A 21,580-nucleotide genomic window follows, 5' to 3' on the forward strand; every position below is an offset into this window, starting at 1 on the left:
CTCCCCGGCGCACGCGCGCGTGCACCTCCACGTCACACATCATTCAGTGCATCCGCTCAGGACATTCGCCCATTTCACTGCGTCACTTCAACGTCACGGATCGAAGCCACTCATCGTACCAATACTACTCACGCTCTCATAGGCACGCACGAATGTAATCTTCAACCGATCCCTAAATCAAGGCCTTGTACGAAGACAAGGTAGGTGTGTCGACGTGCGATGCGGGGGCGTGGCTTGCGCAAAATGTCCCGCTTGCTTCTATGCTCAGTGTGAGCTGCAAGAGTGACGGACAAAGTCGAGTGGGACGCGAGCGGTGGGTCGTCGACCCCTTCGATCCACTTGGAGGCAAGGCATCAGCTAGATACCTGGCCCGCTCGTATTCGCCGCCTCATGCCTCTGACAATCGCAATCAGAAGGATCCAAAGTGCTGAGCAGATGAACCAGACCGTCGTGCTTGGATGCGCATGCTTGAGGGAGAGCGTGTGTGCCTTGCGTCAAACCTCGATCGAGCGCGGGGTCATCGGTGCATCCTGTTCTTGTTCGTGTACTCATAGGCACCACCATCATGTTGGCGCATCAGCCAGCAAAAAAGTTCACGAGAGTTTGGCCCGCACCGATTGTTCTTACCTATAGCTTTGATTCACGATTGGCCTCGCATGCGCGCGTTTATTCAGGGCGAGAAATGGCGTGGCGCAGCTAGCGCAAGAAAGCTCGATCGTGATGTTCGGAGCCGGGGATGGCGCGCTTGAGAGCATGTGTTGAGTGGACGGACGCCTCTCACAGACGGCGCGACAAGGGTGAGAATGTTTATCACGCAGTCACGAATGAGAGGCGGTGCACCGGTACCGCGTGTACAATACATGGATCGCTTCTTGATGCGCAGCAGCAGCAGCAGCAGCAGCAGCAGCAGCCACACCAGACTGAGCTGAGCTCATCACGCACCCCGACCGCCTGTGCTGCGTACGTGCTGCTGAGCAACTCATTTGTTGATGCGCGCGCATGGCGCGCCACACCATACACCATCACCCGCGCGTGCAATCTGAAAGTTTGTTCTCGAGGGGATCCGACGCAGTGGCGCGTCATTCGGGACCTGCAGTCACAGTCGTGAGTTCGCGCGCGGCCTCGAGTCTGGCGAGGTCTGCCAGGCAAAAATCAAGGCAGAACGCGAGTCATAGAACCGCGCGCTTCAGTGTCGAGTGCCTGATCGCCGCAAACGGAGAAAAAAAAAATGCCATCAGTTCGGTGCACGCGGCGAGGCCGGGAAGCGTGCGTGCGTGCGCGTGCAGCGGCTGATGAGTGTGAATCACCAATCACAATCACGAATGTGGATGTGATTTTGACTGGGCTGACGCCTGCATTTACGCTACGATCCGCGCCCGCCGGACGGCCATGGCCAGCGCGCGGTGTGAGAAGCAATTAAGCTGCTGCACCGGCCGGCCGGCCTTGCCCTTCTGCCGCGCGAGCGAGCGAGCGAAAAGTTCGATCGATGGAGTGAGTCAGAGTGAGTAAGTGAGGAAGGAGTACACGGCGTACACTCACACAGACCGCGCGGCGCACATGCGCCGTCTTGCTTGGCTAGCAGCATGCGCCTCGTACCTGGGCGCGTGGGCGGCAGTCAGCAGAGAGCAGCACCATGCACACCTTCATCCTCGCGCGCGCATGCATCGAAATCGGACCGCCTGGACCCGCCCGCCTGTGCTCCAGACGTACCGCAGCCGTGAAGTCGAAAGGGCGGGTGCAAATCAAATGAACCTCATCTGACAAGCACCGCAACCTTCTCATCGTTACCTCATCACCATCATACAAATCATTGCGCTCATTCCGCGCACGCGCACTCTACAAAGAAGCTCTCGCTCGAGCGCTCATCTTGCGACTCTCTTGCAGGCTCATCCCGCAACAGCTCACAGCAGGGTTCCCGCATTTCGAATCCTTGCCACTGCACTCGAGGTCCTCATCAACCTCTTTGCGCACTGCACTCGTTCGCTCCCAACGCGCCAGCACACTGTACGAACACCTCAAACTCTTACACTGCGCCCACGTCGTAGCCAACATGTCGTACGAAGGCAGCTCCTCGCTCTCTGTGCACCACGAGACGCCCAGTTTCATGGAGTTGGATCCCATCAATGCGCTTCACCGCGCCAAACTGGATGCTGATCCGGATGCGGAGGAGAGCATCTGCACGGATGACGAGCTTTTGGAAATCGTTCGAGCTGCTAAGCGTGTTGGAAAGGGTGACGGTCATGCCGTCTTGATGGGCACGACGTTGGAGGGTCAGTGGATCGACACTAGAGTACCTGCTCGTATCCCACACTCTCATCACTCTTCTGGAAAGTACGAGAGCGACGCTGAACGCTGTGAGTATCGCTACGAAGCGTTTGAATAGCGCAAAAGGGGGGAGAGCATGTCTCAGGATGCGGATGGGATGGGGTTGCGATGGGACGTGATGCGTGAGGCCTCCTTTTAGCCACTGCTGACGCGACCCCCCACCTCTCCTCCCTTCACAGCTTCTGCTCGCACTGCCGAGTACGATGCTTCTCCGACGGAGACCATGGGATCTTCTTACTCTACCGAGGCTACGAGTCAGGCTACCAACAGTCATCCCTCTGCCGCTAGCGGAACCCTTCACAAAGTGGTCGCTCGTCACCAGCAGCAGCGTTGCGATTCTTCTCAACAGTGAGGGTGATCCAACACCGTAGCATATAAGCAGCCAATCGACTCAGCAGCCGAACGACTCGATCTCAACAGCGAGAGTGATCCACACCGTAGCATATAAGCAGCCAATTGACTCGAGCATTGCCTCTCGACTACTCCATCTTGAGCCACGCGAGCGTCTTTGCCTGCATTTTGCCTAGCACCCCTGCTTGGTGCGCTCCTGGGCTCTCCGCCAGCCTTTAGAATGGCACGCACTTTCACACCCACCAGACTTCAGTGAGCCTTTCACGACATTTTCCCAGCATCCTGCCACAGTATCCCGAGCATCGCTTCACAACGCGTCGTAGTTTTGACCCTTTACATTACGCACATCGACAGAGATACCACGTCCGATACATCCCGACGTGCGTGATGCACCCACGCATTCTCGCTCAGAGGCGACATTGAAGCCCTTTTGAACATTAGCCTGAGCATATTGGCCTTTTGTCGATCTCGTTCCATCGAACGCCACCTCATCTCCCCCGCCTTGGCTCGGCTCCCATTCATGTTTTCTTCAAATCTGTTGTACGCCCCGATAATCGCATACCTCGCTCGCACTACGCCACGCGTCTTGGACATTGTGCGCAACAGCCACGACATTTGGATTCAGCGAGCGTATGTATGTCTCTGCTTTTGAGAGGTGGGAGCTGTGGTCGAAATTGACCGGGCACGTCGAGCTAGCCGAGGAGAGCAGGTCGATGCTACCTTTTCCCATCGGGCATGGACACAAGTCACCCGTTGCGCGAAAAGGCTCCCAAGGTTCGAGGGTGCGCTGCCTGCTTGCCTGCCTGCCTATACATGCCATTCAGGATTCGACTGTGCCGCGCCAACCTTGCTGGCAGGTCATGGTCAGCGGTCATCACGAGATTGTGTCGCGCGCGCCAAAGGCAAGAAAGAGTGTGAGCGTGGCGGGGGTGCAGCAGGGATCGAGCGTGTGACGTGACACTCAAACTCCTGACAAGTTCCACCACTCACCATTCAATTCGGGCTGGTAACCTGTAGTCCACTTTTTAAGGTGAGCATCGCTTGAATTCACATTGTACAGCGCACGCGGAGCTCGAAGGGAGATAGATGTCGGTGAGCGTAGGTATAGCGCGTCGTGTAGTCACGAGTGTCATGTGTGCGTGCAGCCGTGCATACAGCCAGCAGCGCTTTCGAACGCGACGCGCGGGCGCATCTACGCATGCCTGCCTGCATGCAGCATGCATGCATGCAAGTCACGAGTCGTCAGTGCAGTCTGAATATTCGCGCATACCTGCCTGCTGCCTGCGCCCCCTCGCTTGATGGTGGCTTGGACCATGCAACCTCCCGCGGTCCCGCGATGCGTGCTCGACATTCACGACATTTCGGGATGTTGGCGTGGCTTGCGTGGCTTGCATCTCATCCACAATCACCGAACGGGCGTGCACAATTCTGACAACATCATCACAATTCACCTCACTCTCTCACTCACTTACTCGCGGTACTTTGAACACAACCATCCCCTTCTCTTACCTTCGTATCGGCGCTGCCTGCTGGGCTGCTTCTTATATGTAGCCAGCTGGAAAGACTGCAGCCCCCCTCTCTCGCAACTCGCACCCAACTTGACCGCATACAGTCACGCTCTGCACTCTCAGCTGCTCATCCGCGCCACGACTCACGTTGGACGCGCGACTTCCGCTCGACTTGCAACCTCGATTGGGAGCCCATCCAACGCACGCGCCTTGCTTCGAAGGACCAGCTCTTTGGGCCCTTGCAACATCCGCCTCCCTCACAACGACAGGTCAAAGTTCTGTTCGGATCACACCGCAGCTCTGTGCGCTCGGATCATACGAGGGCCGTCGCACCTCAGGCGAGCAGCAATCACAAGGGCCAGACTAGCACACGCGCGCGCCGACCATGTCACGATCCTTCTTTGCTCCTTCTGGGGTAGAGTCATCTAGCAGCAGTAGCGGTGGAGACAGAGGAGCCTCACCTCCCTCAGATTCTTCCAGAGCGCCATTCTTGAGCAACAAGGAGGCGGCGACGACGTTGAATTTGGGCAACGATGCTGCGGCGACTGGTGCGAACGGTATCTCGTCGGATAGACAGGACAAGAGCGCATTAGCCACAGCTGGCGCTTTACCCCCCATCCTCGCTTATTGCACTGCAAGCATTCTCATGACTGTCATCAACAAGGTGAGCGGCGGCATTCGCAGTAGCGAAACGAGAAAGGGACCTGTTGCGCCGCGGGGCTCCTCGAGGACAGCGCGGCTTGATGCGATGGAGGAGTGTCGGACAGCGGTGTGCCCGCGTGCGCACGCCCAACAACGCTCTGCTTACTCCCCTTGTTAATGCCCCTCAGTACGTCTTGTCGACACGCTTCACGCTCAACATGTTCGTGCTCCTCATCCAATCCCTCGTCGGGGTGATTCTGGTTCGAGCGGCCAAATCGACAGGAGCGATTCAGTTGAGAGACTTTATTTCCAAAGATGCCAAGAATTGGTTCCCCATCAGCTGCCTGCTCGTCCTCGTCATTTGGACCGGTAGCAAAGCTTTGGTGAGTGCAGTTCTTCGCGCACCAGGATGTATGCTTTCTGCTCCTTGCCGGGCGCTCGACCTTTACCTGCCTTTGGTGCGTATCAAGGCGCTGACTACCACTGCATGCATGCCCTGCGTCGTGCTCAGCAATTCCTCAGCATTCCAGTGTACACCATCTTTAAGAATCTCACCATCATCCTCATCGTGAGTTAGCAGATTCGCAGCTAGCTGTCCGAGACTCCAAGCTGATCACGCTCTTTTCGTCGCCAAAGGCATACGGCGAGGTGTTCCTCTTCAACGCTCGCTTGACACGCATCATTCTCCTGTCCTTTGGCTTGATGGTGCTCTCCTCCATCATTGCCGCATCGGCCGACATTGCTCGGGTACTGGACCTAGCCGACCTAAGGATGCCACACAATGCCGACTCTCTGGATGCGGTGAGCCGCCTTTCAGCCGGCCACGAGGTGGGAACATCGGATCCTCTTGCGGGTATCAAAGCTAGCGTCAATGCTCTAGACGCGCCAGATAGCGAAGGTGAAGGAGTGCTGGAAGCGATGGGCGGATGGCACATTTTCAACTCGGGCTACGTCTGGATGGCCCTCAACTGCACCGTCTCGGCCGCATACGTCCTCTTTATGCGCAAGAGGATCAAGTCATTTGGCTTCAAGGATTGGGATACCATGTACTACAACAACCTCCTCAGCGTGCCCGTGCTGATCGTCATGAGTCTGGTGCGTCGGTGATTAGGCATCGCGTTGCCTGGTGACATCCGCTCGTCTAACACTTTGATATGCTTCCCCGCAACACCAGTTTGTCGAAGATTGGAGCGTCGCAAACTTTGAAAAGAATTTGTGAGTGCTTGCGTAGCGAGAGCAAAGGGCGTCACATGGGTCCAGACTTTTGATACGCGCTCACACTTTTTTTTTTTTTTCCCTTCTTTTCCCGGGCCGGCCGCAAGCCCGAGCGACAGGCGCACCTCGCTGATGACGGCCATCGTGTTCAGCGGAGCTTGCGCCGTGTTCATCAGCTACACGACGGCATGGTGCATCAGGGCGACGAGCAGCACGACGTACAGCATGGTGGGAGCGCTGAACAAGCTTCCATTAGCTCTGAGCGGAATGGTGTTCTTCAACGATCCCGTCACTACGGGGAGCACCACCGCCATTGGCACCGGATTCTTGGCTGGGTGAGTTGATGACAGGCAGCGTTCCCTCGTGCTTGAAGGACATCACCTCGCTCACATCTGCGCGCGCGTGTGCAGCTTGGTCTATGCGTACGGCAAGAATCAACAAGCGGAAGCGGGACGGCTTGCCAGTGCGAACGGAGCGGCCAACCACGGTGCATCATCAAGCTTGGAAGAGAGGGACGAGTTCAAGGGATCCTTGCCCATGCATCAGAGAGAGGGAGGCGCAAAAGGTCGCGTAGAATGAAGAGCGGGCGGGGAAGGGGCTGCACAGAGAGGCGAAGGAGCGAGGTGCAAGGCGGAGTCGCGCAACGATGCGATGTCACTTGATGCTTGCGCTCTACCATTCGATCGACGGGCTATCCGAGTGGACGGCTCCTTTTAGTGCGATCGATAGGCGTCGGACGTCGATGCAGAGGCCCGCTCGACGAATGCATCCTTTACTTATCTCGAACAAGGTTCTCGCTGCTGTGATGCGACTCGTTGCCCACTTTGGCCCGAGCTCAGCTCGAACTCGTTAGCACTTGCCAAGGACGCAGAGCGGCCCGTTTGTGAGTTTGAGAGGGGGCGAGGCGGAATTCATGTACGCGCATATCATCCCCAACCTGTGCACTGGCCTTTACTCGCCACGCAGACCTCTGCTCGGCGTCATTTGATTGTAAGCTGACCCATTGTGGCTCGCGACGATGAACATGTCATGCTTTGCGATTGGATCGAGTTGGAGCGAGTGATACATTGACTTGCCCCGGAAGTGAAGTCGGCGATGACTGCATGCGTGCATGGGCGCAGTCACGAGTTAGACGTCGATCGAATCGTTCCCTGCTATAGCTCCTCTGTATTCTTGATCCACACCACTCACGATTAAAGCCGCCCGCTCAATGTGGCGCACCCCCACCACCAGCCCCACCTGATTGACCAGCTGATCAAAACGAGGCTCGGCCTTTTGGCTTATCGCCGAGGCCGGGGTAGGAGTCTAGGATCGAGGGGGGTGCGTGGGAACGGGCGTTCGTGGCGTTTCGGCGTTCATCATGGCTGACGTTTGTGGCGTTTCGGCGTCGACTATTGCATCTGACATGCGCACCAGCTAGTCGGCCGTAAGGCAAGCAGCCTTGAGAGCATACGTAAGTGGTTGTTGTTGTTGTTTAGATCGAGCGTCTCAAAGGTATCAAGCTCCTTTGGCTGCTGCTGCTTGCTCGATTGTGGCAGGTGCAGCTGTGCGAGGCCCCGGCTTTCATCACCAGCACGATGGAGGAGAGCCGCGTGCGTGCTGCGTGCTGCGTGCTGCGTGCTGCGTGCTGCGCGGTGATCGTTGGCGGTGGGACGTGCAAAGATCGATGCATGCATGGGCAACGCAACGCAACGCGCAACGCGCATGCTGTGCTTGATTTTGCTGCTGCTGCACAAGTTGCCGATTTGATTTGCTATATAAATGTGTGTGCTCTTGTGGACTTGCATGTGCTCATCTCTACACCCGCAGCCTTCTTGCATTGACCACCACCCACCCACTCCAACCCTCGCCCATCCTCCACTCACACCCACACTCGACAAGAAAAAGCCTCACTTCTCTTCCTCTCTCTCTCTCTCTCTCTCTCCACTCCGCTTTCCCCCCCTCCTACTCCTCTCAATCTGGCTCGATCGGCGCATATCAGCTACAATGTCACAAATCCCAACTACGGCACAAGCGTGGCGCTTGCACAAGCTCGGTCATTTGGCCGATGCCATCCAGGAGGATACGGTGCCCACTCCTTCGCCTGGCGATGGGGAGGTGCTGGTCAAGCTCAGCCACGCTTCGCTCAACCCGGTAGATTACAAAATTGTGGGATTGGTGAGTGATGAGCGATTGCACGAGGGCGAGGGCGAGGGCGAGGGCGAGGGCGAGGGGGCGAGTGAGATCAGCTAGGCGCCCGTGTTGCACTCATACTGTGGTAGCGATGCGTGCGAGCAAGTGGGTAAGACTGACGTCGTTCGTCGCATTCATTCGCGTGCACCGTTGCCCCCCCCCCCGCCCTTTTGCTGCCCCGCCGTGGGACGACAACAGATGGGACGCTTCATGAAGCTTCCGCGCACAGTCGGAGCTGATTTCAGTGGAGAGATTGTCAGCGTTGCGCAAGGTTCCCACGCTTCTTGGGTCAAGCAAGGCGTGCGGGTGTACGGCATCTGGTCTGCGGACAAGGCTATGGGAAATGGCAGAGGATCCCTCTCCACCTATTTGACCATCCCTTCCAAATGCGTTGCTCCTATTCCACCTTCGCTGGACTACGAATCGGCAGCGGGCATAGCTCTGACTGGATTGACGGCTTTTAGTCTGAACGAGACGTTTGAAAAGGGTTGGAAAGTCTTCATCGTGGGAGGAAGCACTTCTGTAGGCTTGGCTGCGGCTGATATCGCAAAAGCTAAAGGAGCAAGCTTGGTCGTTGCCAGCGCGAGCGGAGAAAAGAAGAATGTGCTCAAGCAGCGCGGTGTGGATGAAGTCATCGATTGTGAGTGTGTGTGTGTGTGTGTGTGTGTGTGTGTGCGCGCGCGCGCGCGCGCGAGCATGCATGACAATGAAGTCAGCAAGGGCATCAGCGCGCGCAACAGTGCTCACAGGTCGGCATTCCCCCCTTTCACAGACAAGGAGGTGGACGTGGCGGGAGAATTGTCTCTGCGCTACAAGGATCAGCCATTCGACGTCATTTTCGACTGCGTAGGTGATCGCTTCATCCACGCAAAGTGCCCTGCGTTCCTGGTGAGTTGCCAGTTCCACCCCCAAGCCTGCGCGGAAGCTTCGCCTCGTCACGCGGCCCCCTCTCTCTCTGACAAGTTGGTCCCTGTCCGCACGAATCTGCGCAGAAACCCACGGGCGAATATCGATCCGTTGGCGCATCGTCGCTCTCTCCGGAATCTAGAATTTGGTCTGCAGAATCTAGATCCTTAGGTCTGTGGTTCTTTAGAGCATTAATTCTCCCCAGCTTCCTGGGTGGCATTCCGCGAAAGTTCAGACTCTTGGGATTGAAGGATGATGATCTTTCCAAGCTCGACGACTTTGTTCAATCTGGTGAGCAAAGGGGCTGCTTGACTGGCTCTGACTGGCTCGCTAGCAGCTTGAGCTGGGCATGACTGAAGAGCGATCTGACCCATACTACTCTGCATCGCCCCTCACACCTCCCTCCCAACAGGCCAATTGCGCCCCGTGGTGGACAAGACCTATCCATGGAACGAAGCGCGCGAAGCTATCAAGTATCTGGCCACCGGCCGAGCTCTGGGTAAAGTCAACATCGCAGCGCCCGTGGCGCCTGCAGCTTGATAAGGACACTCGTCATTACATCATAAAGTGAATCTCCTCTTGCTTGTCCCCTTCTCGGACGCGCGCGTGCGTCTCCCCCTCTCTCTCTCTCTCCAATCTCCCATCACATTGCGCGGGCGTAGAGAAAAAGTATTGCATTTTTTTTTTCTTCTCTTTTGCTTACTCGTTGAAGTGAAGAGCGAGATCAAAGAATTCCTGCAGCTCTCCAAGCATCATTCCGACGCGACAGCGTAAAGAACAGATCGTCGAAGGGGGGGGGAAAAAAGTAGGACCGTGGCTGGCATGCCGCGCGGATCACAATTCCGTCTTTTTGCGAAGAGCAGTCACACCATCGTCGAGAACGACTCTTGCCTCTCTGGAGTACTGCGCAAACTTCTCTCCGGCAAATCGATAGTAGGCGATAGCGTTCTTCGTTAGAGGATCCGTCTCATCTTGCGTAACGTACCAAGCAATGAGCCAGCCTCCGAGAGCGATGAGCGCCATAAAGATCGTCATGGCCAGCAAGATGATGACGAAGAATTTGACCGTATCGTCTCGATCCTTTTTCTCTTGCGCTTCCCTCTCTTCCTTTGTGAGGTTTGCCTTGCTGGCGTCCACGTTGAAGCCTTTGGGATCGATCAATCCCACCGCTTTTCGACCCGCTGCTCTAGCCTTGACTCTAGCTTGAGTCGCGCGCTCCTCTGCAAATCGTCGCAATCCTTCTGCTCGTCCATCTGGCCCTCCAGAACTTCCTCCAGTCGCGATGAACGAAGGATAATACGTCTCGCACCACACTTCGATCCTTCCCAGCTCCACGGTCCATGCTACAAAGTTGACGTCTGCCGGGGACAATTTGCCTCGGATGCGCTTGACGTGCTCCAAAAAGATGTACGCTACATCGCGCGGGTTCACCGCTCGAAGGATCAATTGAACCGCTTGGGATTTTCGAATCTTGACGTTGCGCTTGAACACGTCCGGATTGGCAAACATGAGCTCCAAGGTGGCGATGGCCATGACTTGAGGGATTGCGCAAAAGTTGAAGCAGGATTGTTCCCTTAGCAGCGAGAGGTAATCCAGAGACTTTGTTGCGTGCTGCACAGCGTCCAACAGCATGCTCGAGAGCACATCCATCGACTTTGACCCGAGCTCCCCTTGCGCTTTGAAGTGCCCGCCACCTGCGGCTACGATTCCCTTGGCAACATCGGGCTGAGCAGCAAAACCATGTGCAGAGTAACACTCTGCCGGCCAGAAATGCCTTCCATCCTCGCAATCCTCGGCATAATCGCGGATGATGTTCGTCTTTTGCAAGAAAAGTCCCATGTGGTTGGAGAGGCTCAATTGATCGGCCAACCAAGGTCTCTCGATGCCGCTGGATCCAAAGAGTCGCGAAAGACCTTCGCCCACCAATCCGGCTACAAAGTGACAGTACAAGTCGTAGTCTGACCATTTTTGCACCACCAACTGCGATTGGGAAGTGGCGAGGATGTAAGAGGCCATGCCTGCGCCCATCTTTGCGCAAATGTCGGAAATGACAATCTGATAGCTGCGAGAGGGAGGGGTAGAAGCGGAGCGGGGTGAGCAACAGGGCCACACGGATGCGGTGCTTGCGGGATGAGCAGAAAGCGCCATGTGTATGCGGTGCCTTCTCGACTCGCACTCGCACTCGCACTCGCACTCACCGCTGATCGAGTCTGGCAAATTCGTCGATGACCTTGTCGAATTGAACGAGGAGGTGCCTGTCCTTTTCGTCCGGACCATTGCCATCAAAGTTCCAACCCTTGACCTGCAGCTTCTTGTAGAATTGCCTGAGCATAGGAACCTTTGTATCCTGCGCGATGGTCATATCATCCTCGATCGTATCCAACGCTCTCAGCACCAAATAGAAGATGCAGATCACTCTGCACAATTCCCCTTTCAATTCCTTGATCACTGCGGCGAAAGAGCGAGAAGTGTCGTCTAGCAAGGACCAGCAGTCCTTCATCGTCTGACGCTCCCAGCCCGAATCGGGAGAGGATTTGATGTCGTTCAAGGGATCGCGCCAGACTTTGTAAGTCACGAGACTGCGAAGCTCGGAGGGGTGCCTAATGGCTAGCCAGAGCAGGGAGAGGGCCGACATGTTGGGCGATGCGCGCAGGGGCGGGGCGGGGGCGGGGGGGATGGTTGTGAGGAGAAAAGTGGGCTGTTGGTGAGGCGGGGCTAGTATGCGGGCTGTGTAGAGCAGCGTCGAGGCGCATGGACATTCACATGGACTACTTGAAGCTCATTCGCGCTTTCGACCCAGTCACGTCTGAGCGTGGAGAGAGAGAGAGGAATGGTCAAGCAAAAGGAGCGCTCAATTATGCGGACATCCATAGAAGCCTCAACCCGCGCCGTCGCTGCTGCTGCTGATGCTCATCAAAAGGCACAGCATACATGCTGCACCCGCACCCGCATCATCACGCGCAACATCTTCCCACCACCAACAACGCGCGCGGCGGGCTGCTGGGCGCATGATTTCCACGCATCAGCTCACCTCGCACAGCAAGCACAAGCACACAAGCGCGCGACAGGAGGGACTCTATCTCGTGCGAGAGAATCATCACGAGTGGCGGGCGGGCGGGCAATTGCAAGCTGTTGCTGCTGCTGCTGCTGCTGCTTAATTCACGATTGGAAGAATCGTCAAGTCGAGGGACCGAGGTTTACAGTCGTGAGTGTGAGTCGTGAGTCGTGAGTATGCAGTCGTGAGTCTGAGTCGCGAGTGCGGGGAAGGGAGGTGCAACATGCACTCGCCTGCACTCACACTGTCCTGCTTCTGCTCCTCATTTTGGCAACGTTTTCCGAGGCGTCGCTTGATGGGATTGCAGACACATCAGAAGGAACAGAAGCAGTGGCAGTCTGGGGTCAAGAAAGTCAAAGCCAATGGTTTAGGCAAAAGGGCTGCAAAAAAGCTTCAGGATCAGGAGAAGATCGCTCGTTCGCATGGCAGGCAGGTCCTATTCTGCGCGTCCACGTCCAGCTAGCTGAGCCTCACCCTCACACCAGCTCAGAAAAGTGGCGAAAAGGCAAGATCAAGCGAGGTGTGCACCACAATTCAGGCTCACTCACGCACCCTGGCAAGCGTTCGGTTTGAGTGCCCCCAACCTTGTCGCCTACTGCGAGGTACAGCCGAATGTTCAGGCAACAATGATCTCGACGAAGAATCGCGAGCGCGATGCACCGTCCGCAGCCTCTTCCTCGACGAGTGCGCCAATCCCGAGCGAGCGCATCCAGCGCACGAATCAGCTCCTCGTCGATACGTCTGCTGCAGCACGCGAGCACGAAAGCCTCGCAGACTATGTGCCTTCTTTTTGGACCATCTTTCAACTCGTACTCCTTCCCAGAGTGATCAGCGCCTTTCTTCGACGAATCGCAGACTGCGACGAGAGTGAGTTGAGAGGGGGCGGTGAAAGGAGTGTTCCGGAGCAAGCCGTCTCGTCTATGAGAAGCGGTCTGTGCTCCGTCACCCGATGCTCGAGCTGATGGTACGTTTGATCCTTCTTTCGCACATACCTGGTGCGCATTCCTACGGCAGCATACAACTACTGGGAACCTCTTCATCTGCTCTCTTGGGTCTCGAACTCTCAGGACGCGATCTCCAGCGCACCATTGCAAGCTTTTCAGACGTGGGAGTACGCACCGCAATATGCTCTTCGCTCTTGGAGCTACATTGCGCTGCATCTACCCGCTGCTGCTTGGATTCCGCAGTTGTTGGGTTGGCAGAAGGTGAGCTGAGCGCAATGTATTTGGTGAAAGATGAGGAGCTGATCTCGGTTTCGATCCCCCTCTCGCCACTTGATCTGATGCGCGCACACCCAGGTCAATGCGCTGTACTCGACCCGAATGTTCTTGGCGTGGGTCTGCAGCTTTACAGAAGCTTGTCTGGTTAGATCGGTGGGAACGTGTATTCATCCTAGGGTTGCGCAGTACATGCTGTTCGTTCTGCTTCCGTCGGCGGGCATGTTCCAAGCCAGCACGGGTGAGTTGTGCGAGAGAAGAGCGACACAGCTTCCGAGTTGCAAAGCGAGCTCATGGCCCACACTGACTGTCGCATGCAGCCCTACTGCCTTCCACCTTGGCAATGTGCACCACCACCTTGGCCATGTCTTACGCGCTGCAACCTTCAACGAGCGCAAAGGGCTTTGCTGTGAATGCAGCCATTCTGCCTCAGACCATCCAGACGCGTCAGCGAAATCTCAAGATCATCTTGAGCTTTGCAACGGGAGCGGTTCTGGGATGGCCGTTTGCGCTCGTGCTGAGTTTCCCATTCGTCCTCGAGGAGATCTTCTGTCCATCCGGTCAACTCGTGCCTCTCTCTCGCTACCTCTGCTTTACCTACGCCCGAGTCTTGGCCTCCTTGCCCGGTCTACTTGCAAGTCTATCGTTGGTGTCAGGTCTGTTCCTGGTAGACATGGCAGCGTACGGTCGACCAGTACTGGGAACGCTCAACATTATCATCTACAACATCTTTTCGGCGCAAAGAGGTGCGGGTCCGGAATTGTACGGGACGGAAGCTTGGTGGTATTACCTGAGGAACTTGAGCTTGCTCTGGAATCCTCTGGTCGTGGTGCTGGCCATTGTCGTCTGGCCAATGTTGCTGCTTTGCAGACTCGTCGTGCCCACGATATTTGCGGCTAGCAGCTCGGCAGCGACAAATCCTGCCAAGGTGCAAATGAACAAGCGAGAGACCACATTGTCAAACGCTCCGCTAATTTTGCTAATGCTGAGAACGGCACCTTTCAATCTCTGGCTATTGCTCATGAGCATGCAACCGCACAAGGAAGAGAGGTTCATCTTTCCGGCATTCCCGCTGCTCGCTTTCAATGCCGCCTTGAGCCTGCACCTATCCATCGAGCTGCTGCGTGTCGTGCTGGGAAAGTTGAAAGGAGTGCTCGGACCTTCGAAAATCGGCTCGGGCAGGTCGGACGATGTAAGTGACAGCGAAAGCTTTTGTTACGAGGTAATCTCGCCCAGCACCTTGTAGCTGTCCGATCGCGTGCGGTGGGCAGTGCTGACATCCCTGCCATCTATCTCCGCGCCACCTCCGAGCAAGCAGATCTACCCAACCCTCTCGCGGCTCCACTCCATCGTCGCAACCACCATCCTAGCTCTCAGCGCTCTGACCAGCATTTCTCGATCCGCTCAATCAGTCCTCGCTTTTAGCGGACCCACCGAGACGCTAGAGTACCTAAGCAACTACGAGCTTCCTCGATCGGCGGTGCAGAGCTGTCCTACGATTGTGGACGCGCAAACTCGAGAAGCTTGGAGGTCGCTTGAAAGCTTGTCACAGATCGAGCGATATGCGCAAGCTTTGCAGCTGCCAAGAGTGGATCTGAACAAAGCTGATGCTGGATGCTCTGATGCGCAAAACGAGCTGGATGCGCAAAGGGGAGGAACAAGATTGTGCTACGCAAAGGAATGGCATAGGTTCCCTTCGCATTTTCACGTGCCAAGTCATGTGGAGGTGAGGTTCGTCAAGAGCGATTTTCAGGGCATCTTGCCGCAGCATTTCGAGCGAGGTGCAATCCATGGTGCATCTGGACTGGCTAAAAGTCTTTTGGATCTTTGGTCGTGGAGGAACATCACGAGGACTGAGCGTCGAGGCTTCAATGATCTGAACAAGGAGGAGCGGGATCGATATGTGAGTCTGCATGTCCTTCTTCTCTTCTTGGGTCCCCCTTTGCAGCACTTTGCAACGCTGAATCTGACTCGCTCTTGCTGATTTGCGACCCAGGTGGAAGTCGATACGTGCAACTACCTCATCGACGTGGATTTCCCACATCGCTACGCCGAGCAAGGTGGCGCCCATCTATCCAACAACGAACCTACATACGAACCTCGGTACACCCACGATCCAAATTGGACCGCACTAGCATGCTATCCCTTTTTGGACATTGAGCATTCCCATGCCGTACCAGGATCGAGCAAAATGGTGAAACTCGTCGCCATCTTGAAAAGAGCTTTTTGGATCCCCCTTCCGCGCGCTTTATTCGACGAAACCAACAAATTCGGCGACTATTGCCTCTTGAGGAGAGAGGCAAAGGAGGCGTAGAGCATCATAGGAGCATCCTTTGCACAGACCACGAGTGGACGCCGCTGCATCGCTTTCCCCCTTCGCACGCTCATACTTACATGTACGGGGGTCAGGCCGCATAGCAATCTGCAGAATCCAATCAACATTGGCTGTCGAAGCATAGGTCCGAAGTCGTCGAATGGGTGACGGACGCGTCAGCGCGGGTCACGAGAGCAGATCTGACAAGATCGAAGCGGGCACTTCACTCAAGCGTACAGTACAGAGAAGCCGACGCAAACCATGGGAGAATGGGAAGGGGAAGGACTAATTCCTTCGCGTGGCCAGTGGTGTAGGGGGCACAAGAGTGCTGACGTTGGAAGCTCTCGGTCCGCTCTGTGTGCCCGTCTTGCCCGTGCCGCCCATCTGCTGATTGGCGCTGCTACCCCTTTGAGACGGCGGGGCGCTCATCCGACCAGAAGCGGGACTGGAGCCGGGCAGAGAAGCCGGACCGACCTGTTGAGGGGCGTGCAGGTCCGTATTGTGAACAGCCAAAGATCTAGACTGATTGCCCGTCTTGAAGACGCCTACCAATCTGTTGGAAAGCTCGAACAGATTATTTCGATGACTGATTACCACAAATTGAGCACCGCCTGCTGTTCGTGCGACGATCATGTTGGCAATGACGGACACATTTCTAAAGTCCAACGCTGCGTCGATCTCGTCCAGTACGTAGAAAGGAGTGGGCTTGAAATGATGCAGAGCAAAGACGAGCGCAAGAGAACTCAACGTCTTTTCGCCTCCTGACAGATTGCTGATATTCTTCCAACTCTTCTTGGGCGGCATGACGCTAAAGAGGATACCCTCGCTGAACGGATCCAGACTGTCGACGAGCTCCAGCTCCGCATTGCCTCCCAGCGTAATCGTCTGGTACATCTCCTTTAGCTTTGCCGAAATGACGCTGAAGCCGACCATGAACTGCTCCAATCGCTGCTTTCGCAGATCGTCGTGTTTTTGCTTGGCCACGTCGCGCTGCTTGGTAGTCTCCTCGAGGTCCTTGGCACGGGAAACAAAGTCGGCTTCGCGTTTGCGGTACTCTTCCAACACGGCCAGATTGCCAATACCCTTTTGTACTTGTTCTACGGGCAAGGACGAGCGACATCAACATTGCACCATGACCATGTCGCGCGGCGCATACGTTCACACTCACCTTCGTAAATGATGATCTCTGCCTTGATGCTCTCCTTGTCAAAGCCGCGCAGCTCGTCAGGAGGAAATTCTTGCAGCACGAGCTCTTCATCTACGCTATCGTCCGATGCAGCGTCTTCATCGTCGGGCGTGTCCGACTTGGAGCTCTTGGACTTGGCGATCTTGGCATTTGGAACGCGCTTGCTAGACTTGGCATCGGGTCGCGCTGCCTTCGCATCTTCTACAGCGGCTCCTTGTTCGCTTTCCGAGTCGTCTTCGTCATCATCCTCATCGCTCTCGATGCGGTGCAGACGCAGCTGAGCGTGCTTGTCATGCCAGTGCTGCAGACGCTTGGTATTGTCCGCGACCGAGTGATGATTATCTTCGAGCTTCTGCTTGATCTCCATCTGCAGTGCAAGGGCCGAGCGTCAGCTTCCATTCGTGCGCACCAAGCACGGCTTCGATGAGCAGTTCTGCTACTCACTTCGAGCTTTCGGAAAGCATTGATGGAGTCGGACTTGCCCTCGAGCTGAGCTTTGATCTCGTCCTTTGCATCTTGCTTCGTCTCCATGACGTGCTGCGCTTCCTCGACCTTGCTTCGCACAGCGCGAACCTCTTTCGACTTGCCATCGATCACCGCACCAAGCTCGTCCAGCTCGCTCTGCAAAGCGTCTAGCGCTTCACCATTCGCCGCGTTGCTCTTCTCCAGCTTGGCAATGTCCTTTTCGGCCTTCGCTTTGGTCACCTCAGCCTTGGTGATGCGCTCGTTGCTCAGTTCAATCATCTGCTTGATTCCGTCGACCTTGGCGTTCTGCGTGCGCAAGCGCACCCCTCCAACTTCCAGGATCTTTTCGTGTAGTACGGCAATGTCGGATTCGATGACGCTCTTCTTCTCCTTGAGTCCGGCCAGATCCTTGCTGATCTTCGAGAGGGAAGTGTCTAGCTGGGCCATTCGACTCGCATCGGCATCGTCGTTGGAAGATCCCGCTGCAGACGTGAGCTCAGCAACGCGGTGTTCGGCTTCTTCCACGCGCTTGCGTCCCGCCTCGACATCCATCGCCACCTTTTCAATGTCCATCTCGAGCAAGGGCAAGCGCTTCTTTTGACCGTCGAGCAAGCTCTGCATATCCTTGGCAGACTGCACGAGATTTTGGACCGAGGCCTCTGCCGCTTCGCTCTCTCGTTCGAGACGGGCCACCTGCTCGGGTGAGACGCCTTCCTCCAATCTGGAGCTCATTCCTCCTTTGGCGACTCGTGCACCGCCGCCCGACATTGTTCCGCTCTTGTCGATCAACTGTCCATCAAGCGTCACGACGCGCCAGCGCTGGGCTCCGTAGGCGATGCGATTTGCATGAGCCAAATCCCTGGCAACGAGCGTGTCTCTCAGCTGGTGGTAGAATGCCGCTGCAAAACGCGCTTCCTTCGGCTTGACCAAGTCGAATAGGCGAGGCACATCTTCGGGCGTCGCGATGCGCTGCATGTTGACCTTGCCCAGACTGTTGAGGAGGATGAAATTTGCGCGTCCCAAATTGTTTCGTCTCAAATGTTCGATGCATGTCTGACCAGTCTCTACGCCATCTACCACCATGTTATCCAGACCAGGACAAGCCGTGCTGATAGCCACGTCGTACTTTTCCTCGATGGTGCCTAGGCTGCCTAGTCGCCCATGGAAACCTTTGAGCATTCCCAGGTCAGACTGTCGCGTTAAAGCTTTCAGCACTTCGCTCTTGGATCGATTTGACGTCGCTGAAGACTTGGCTTCGTCGGCCTTGCTGCGCGCGGCACGAGCTCTCGCGCGAGCCTCGATGACATCCACATTCATGCGCTGACGAGGGGCACTTTGACGCGTTAGCAGGAAAACCACATCTGCCGTTCCCGAGGTGCTCTGCGCGCTCACCTCGAGTTTGCCTTCGAACGCGCCAACCTTTTGCTGCGCCTCTTTTTGCTCTTTGCGCAGACTTTCGAGCTCCTCGCTCTGTTGAAGAAGCGCATCAGTCGAATTGCCAGCCAAGATCGATCAGTCACAACTCCTCACCTTGGCTTCATTGTCCGCCACGATCTCCTTGACGGCATCTCTGGCCGCATCTGCCTCCTTCGTGGCCTGTTGCGCGCGTGCCTCGAGCAAATTACGTTCTTCGGTAGCCACGTCGTGCGCATTCTGACGTTCGCTAATCTTGGCAGCCCAAGGCTGAAGCTCCCGCTGCTTCTTCTCGATCGCAGCGGTGAACCCTTCCGTCTTGCCCTTGAGGCCTTCCCGGATGTCGTCCAACTCGGCTTCTTCCTTGCTGAGCGAGGATTCCAGCTTGTTGAGCTCGGCGCCCACAGTCTCGATCTCTTCTGCCGAGTTGCTCGACGTAGCGCGAGCTTCGGAGATGACGTGCTTGTCCTGAGAAGCGTGTCAAACTTGCGTCAGCAGGCGGGCACACCGACCACTGCACCACCATGCTCACCTCGGTGAGCGACTTGTTCAGCTTCTTTTTCTTGGCATCAAGGTGCTTGCGCTTCTCTTGCAGCTGGACGTCTTCCCTCTCAAAACGCGCGAGCTCCTTCACCACCCTCTCTGTATCTTTCGCCACCGCTTCAAATTCGCGCAGCACCTCTTCGTACTCTGTCTCCAATGCTTGAATCTCGGCTTTGCTGCCCGCATGTTTTTCCTCTTCCGATTGTCGACGCGCTTCCAGCTTCTCGATAGCAGCGCTCGCCACTTTGATCTGATCGCGACACTCGAGCATGTACACTTGCCAAAGCGCCGATTGCCTCTGCACCAGCTCGTTTTGATTTCTCAAAAATTCTTCCGCCTCTTGCTTCTTGGCCTGCAGTGGCGGTATGAAGGTGTCAGCAGGTGGCCCACGGATCCGCGAGGCATTGTTTGACTCACCTCCAAGTTATCTTTCTCCTTTTGCACAATCTTGAGGCGGGCCAGGCGCTCGCTGCGGGCTTCATTGGCATCATCCACCATCTTTGCAGCTTCTTCGATTGGTCCCTTGTACTCGCTAGTGCCAATGATATCCTCGAGATACTCGAGCAGTCCCTCGTCGTGCTCCCCTTTGGCTTTGGGTGGCATCTGAGCAATGCTCTCGACCTCGCCCTGCAAGATCAAGAACCTCTTGTGGTCCAGATCGATGCCCCTTCCTCTCAGCAAGGTAGTGACTTCCGTAAAGTTGCTCTTCTTGCCATCGACCGAGTAGACGGACTGGTTGTTACGCATGGCGGTACGAGCGACGACGAGCTTAGTGCCGGGCACGACTTTGTATGCGTTGGGTCCAGGCAGATCGACAATCTCTCTGAACCACACCTCGACGGTGCAGCTTGGCAAGTTCTCTCGTCCAGCAGACAAGTGGATCAGCTCAGACAGCTTGCCCTGTCTCATCTTGTTGGCCCTCCAGCCAAAGACAAAGAGCAGAGCATCGATGACGTTCGACTTTCCCGATCCGTTGGGACCCACGACAGCCGAGAAGCTCTTGTGAAAGGGCCCAATCACTTGCGTGCCAGCGTACGATTTAAAGTCTTTTAGCACCATCTTGTGAATGGTCAGACGCGTCTTGGGAGCTTCCGGTGCTGTAGGTGCCGAGGGACGTCGAATGGAGAATGGTGTGCCGGCCACTGACAGGCCTGTGCGCGGAGTCGAAGGGACGCGAGGGGTCTGTGGTACACCTCCAGATGGGGTTCGACCTGCAGAGCTGGGTCTTTGAGAGCCCACCAGGGGCGCTAGCCTCGAAGGAGCGCCAGCTGTGCTGGGTTCACCGAGGTTAGCCAACGTGCCTGAGGCCCGAGAGGGCGGCGGCGTACGCGGACCTTCAGAAGCGACCTCCGCAGATGTCAGAGAAACAGAAGGGGTCCTTGGCGTGGCGCTCCTGTTGCTGCGCTGTGAAGCGCCGCTGACATTGCGCGAGGGCGGCTTAGACTTGGCAGCGGTAGGAACAGAGCGAGTCGAAGCGCTGCTAGGCTTCAACGCCGTAGCAGCTTTCTTGACCCGCGGTGCTTGGGGCGCCTCCTCCTCTTGCTCTTCTTCCTCTTCCTCTTCCTCCTCCTCCTCACTCTCTTCTTCATCATGTTGCTCTTCCGCGCTGTCGTTCATCTCCTCCTCGCTGCTCTCCTCCTTGACGGCCCGTCGACGAGAGGTGGCCGCACGAGGGGCACGCGCAGTGCGAGGCTTTACAATAGTCACGTCGGCCTCCTCCTCCTCGTCATCTTCATCCTCGTCATCGTTCGAGGCTGCTGATGCGATCGACGCCCGTGTGGATCTTTTTGTCGTGGTGGCAGCTGCTCTAGCAGGAGGTCGCGCTCTCGTCGTCCTCGAGCTGCTCTCGCTCGCGTTTGCCGTCGCAGCTCGACGAGGCGGCATCGTGTCGTGACAAGATTGACTCGTCGATGTTATGTGATAAGGGTGGCGATGGTGGTAGCAGATCTCGCTATCCCTTGGTCGCCGGTCGCCATTTCGTTAAGCCGTATACATGCCGCTCGGGGCACTCGAGGATTCAGCTTGCTGAGTTCCTCGCGCGGCAAGCTTTACCTGCAGATCGTCAAGCGCGCGAGTGCATGCATGCCGCGGCGGCCATGTTGATCTCTCGCAGCGAAACGCGTGTGCGCGCAAGATCTCATGCCAACGCGCGGCGCGCGTGCGCTCGACGCGCTTCTTTACTAGCACACGTGACTCGTCTGTTTCGCTTGCAGGTTCAAAATCTTGAATTACTCAAAAGTCGAGCAGAGTCAGCAAGAGTCGCGAGTC

The 21,580-nt window shown here is 56.3% G+C and overlaps 6 protein-coding genes across 6 annotated transcripts; 4 read left to right on the top strand and 2 right to left on the bottom strand.

Moving 5' to 3' along the window:
* Positions 1-2,050: 2,050 nt before the first annotated feature.
* On the top strand, positions 2,051-2,677 carry IE81DRAFT_349376 (hypothetical protein; the record flags this gene model as incomplete). Its single annotated transcript, XM_025516384.1, has 2 exons — positions 2,051-2,354; positions 2,505-2,677. The coding sequence occupies 2 exons, from the start codon at positions 2,051-2,053 to the stop codon at positions 2,675-2,677; spliced, it is 477 nt and encodes a 158-aa protein (XP_025367441.1).
* A 1,403-nt stretch (positions 2,678-4,080) lies between these two features.
* Positions 4,081-7,003, top strand: IE81DRAFT_325702 (UDP-galactose transporter). Its single transcript, XM_025514600.1, has 7 exons — positions 4,081-4,848; positions 5,015-5,209; positions 5,338-5,394; positions 5,463-5,921; positions 6,001-6,041; positions 6,149-6,376; positions 6,452-7,003. The coding sequence occupies exons 1-7, from the start codon at positions 4,570-4,572 to the stop codon at positions 6,618-6,620; spliced, it is 1,428 nt and encodes a 475-aa protein (XP_025367442.1). The 5' UTR covers positions 4,081-4,569; the 3' UTR covers positions 6,621-7,003.
* A 1,024-nt stretch (positions 7,004-8,027) lies between these two features.
* IE81DRAFT_293603 (NAD(P)-binding protein) lies at positions 8,028-9,659 on the top strand (the record flags this gene model as incomplete). Its single annotated transcript, XM_025512004.1, has 5 exons — positions 8,028-8,198; positions 8,430-8,853; positions 8,986-9,101; positions 9,206-9,410; positions 9,532-9,659. 5 exons carry the CDS (start codon positions 8,028-8,030, stop codon positions 9,657-9,659), a joined length of 1,044 nt encoding a protein of 347 aa, XP_025367443.1.
* Positions 9,660-9,712: 53 nt separating this feature from the next.
* Positions 9,713-12,008, bottom strand: IE81DRAFT_368403 (farnesyl-diphosphate farnesyltransferase). The gene is made up of 2 exons (XM_025517144.1): positions 11,318-12,008; positions 9,713-11,181 (listed from the first exon to the last, which is right to left on the bottom strand). Exons 1-2 carry the CDS (start codon positions 11,752-11,754, stop codon positions 9,954-9,956), a joined length of 1,665 nt encoding a protein of 554 aa, XP_025367444.1. The 5' UTR covers positions 11,755-12,008; the 3' UTR covers positions 9,713-9,953.
* Positions 12,009-12,800: 792 nt separating this feature from the next.
* Positions 12,801-15,705, top strand: IE81DRAFT_349380 (hypothetical protein; the record flags this gene model as incomplete). The annotated part of the gene is made up of 6 exons (XM_025516385.1): positions 12,801-13,041; positions 13,189-13,379; positions 13,473-13,632; positions 13,712-14,583; positions 14,710-15,294; positions 15,388-15,705. The coding sequence occupies 6 exons, from the start codon at positions 12,801-12,803 to the stop codon at positions 15,703-15,705; spliced, it is 2,367 nt and encodes a 788-aa protein (XP_025367445.1).
* A 285-nt stretch (positions 15,706-15,990) lies between these two features.
* IE81DRAFT_293629 (RecF/RecN/SMC protein) lies at positions 15,991-21,196 on the bottom strand (the record flags this gene model as incomplete). The annotated part of the gene is made up of 8 exons (XM_025512006.1): positions 15,991-16,802; positions 16,874-17,258; positions 17,336-18,676; positions 18,749-18,826; positions 18,887-19,237; positions 19,302-19,664; positions 19,730-20,454; positions 20,641-21,196. The coding sequence occupies 8 exons, from the start codon at positions 21,194-21,196 to the stop codon at positions 15,991-15,993; spliced, it is 4,611 nt and encodes a 1,536-aa protein (XP_025367446.1).
* Positions 21,197-21,580: the final 384 nt, after the last annotated feature.

Source organism: Ceraceosorus guamensis (assembly GCF_003144195.1).
Source record: "Ceraceosorus guamensis strain MCA 4658 unplaced genomic scaffold IE81scaffold_72, whole genome shotgun sequence".
Taxonomy (NCBI): domain Eukaryota; kingdom Fungi; phylum Basidiomycota; class Exobasidiomycetes; order Ceraceosorales; family Ceraceosoraceae; genus Ceraceosorus; species Ceraceosorus guamensis.

What these genes read in the sequence shown, in the direction of transcription:
- IE81DRAFT_325702 (XM_025514600.1), top strand. Translation starts at nt 4,570, where the DNA reads ATGTCACGATCCTTCTTTGCTCCTTCTGGGGTAGAGTCATCTAGCAGC. An exon ending in TCATGACTGTCATCAACAAG is followed by an intron (nt 4,849 to 5,014) that starts GTGAGCGGCGGC and finishes AATGCCCCTCAG; the next exon opens with TACGTCTTGTCGACACGCTT. An exon ending in GGCACCGGATTCTTGGCTGG is followed by an intron (nt 6,377 to 6,451) that starts GTGAGTTGATGA and finishes GCGCGTGTGCAG; the next exon opens with CTTGGTCTATGCGTACGGCA.
- IE81DRAFT_368403 (XM_025517144.1), bottom strand. Translation starts at nt 11,754, where the DNA reads ATGTCGGCCCTCTCCCTGCTCTGGCTAGCCATTAGGCACCCCTCCGAG. An exon ending in TTTGCCAGACTCGATCAGCG is followed by an intron (nt 11,182 to 11,317) that starts GTGAGTGCGAGT and finishes TCCCTCTCGCAG; the next exon opens with CTATCAGATTGTCATTTCCG.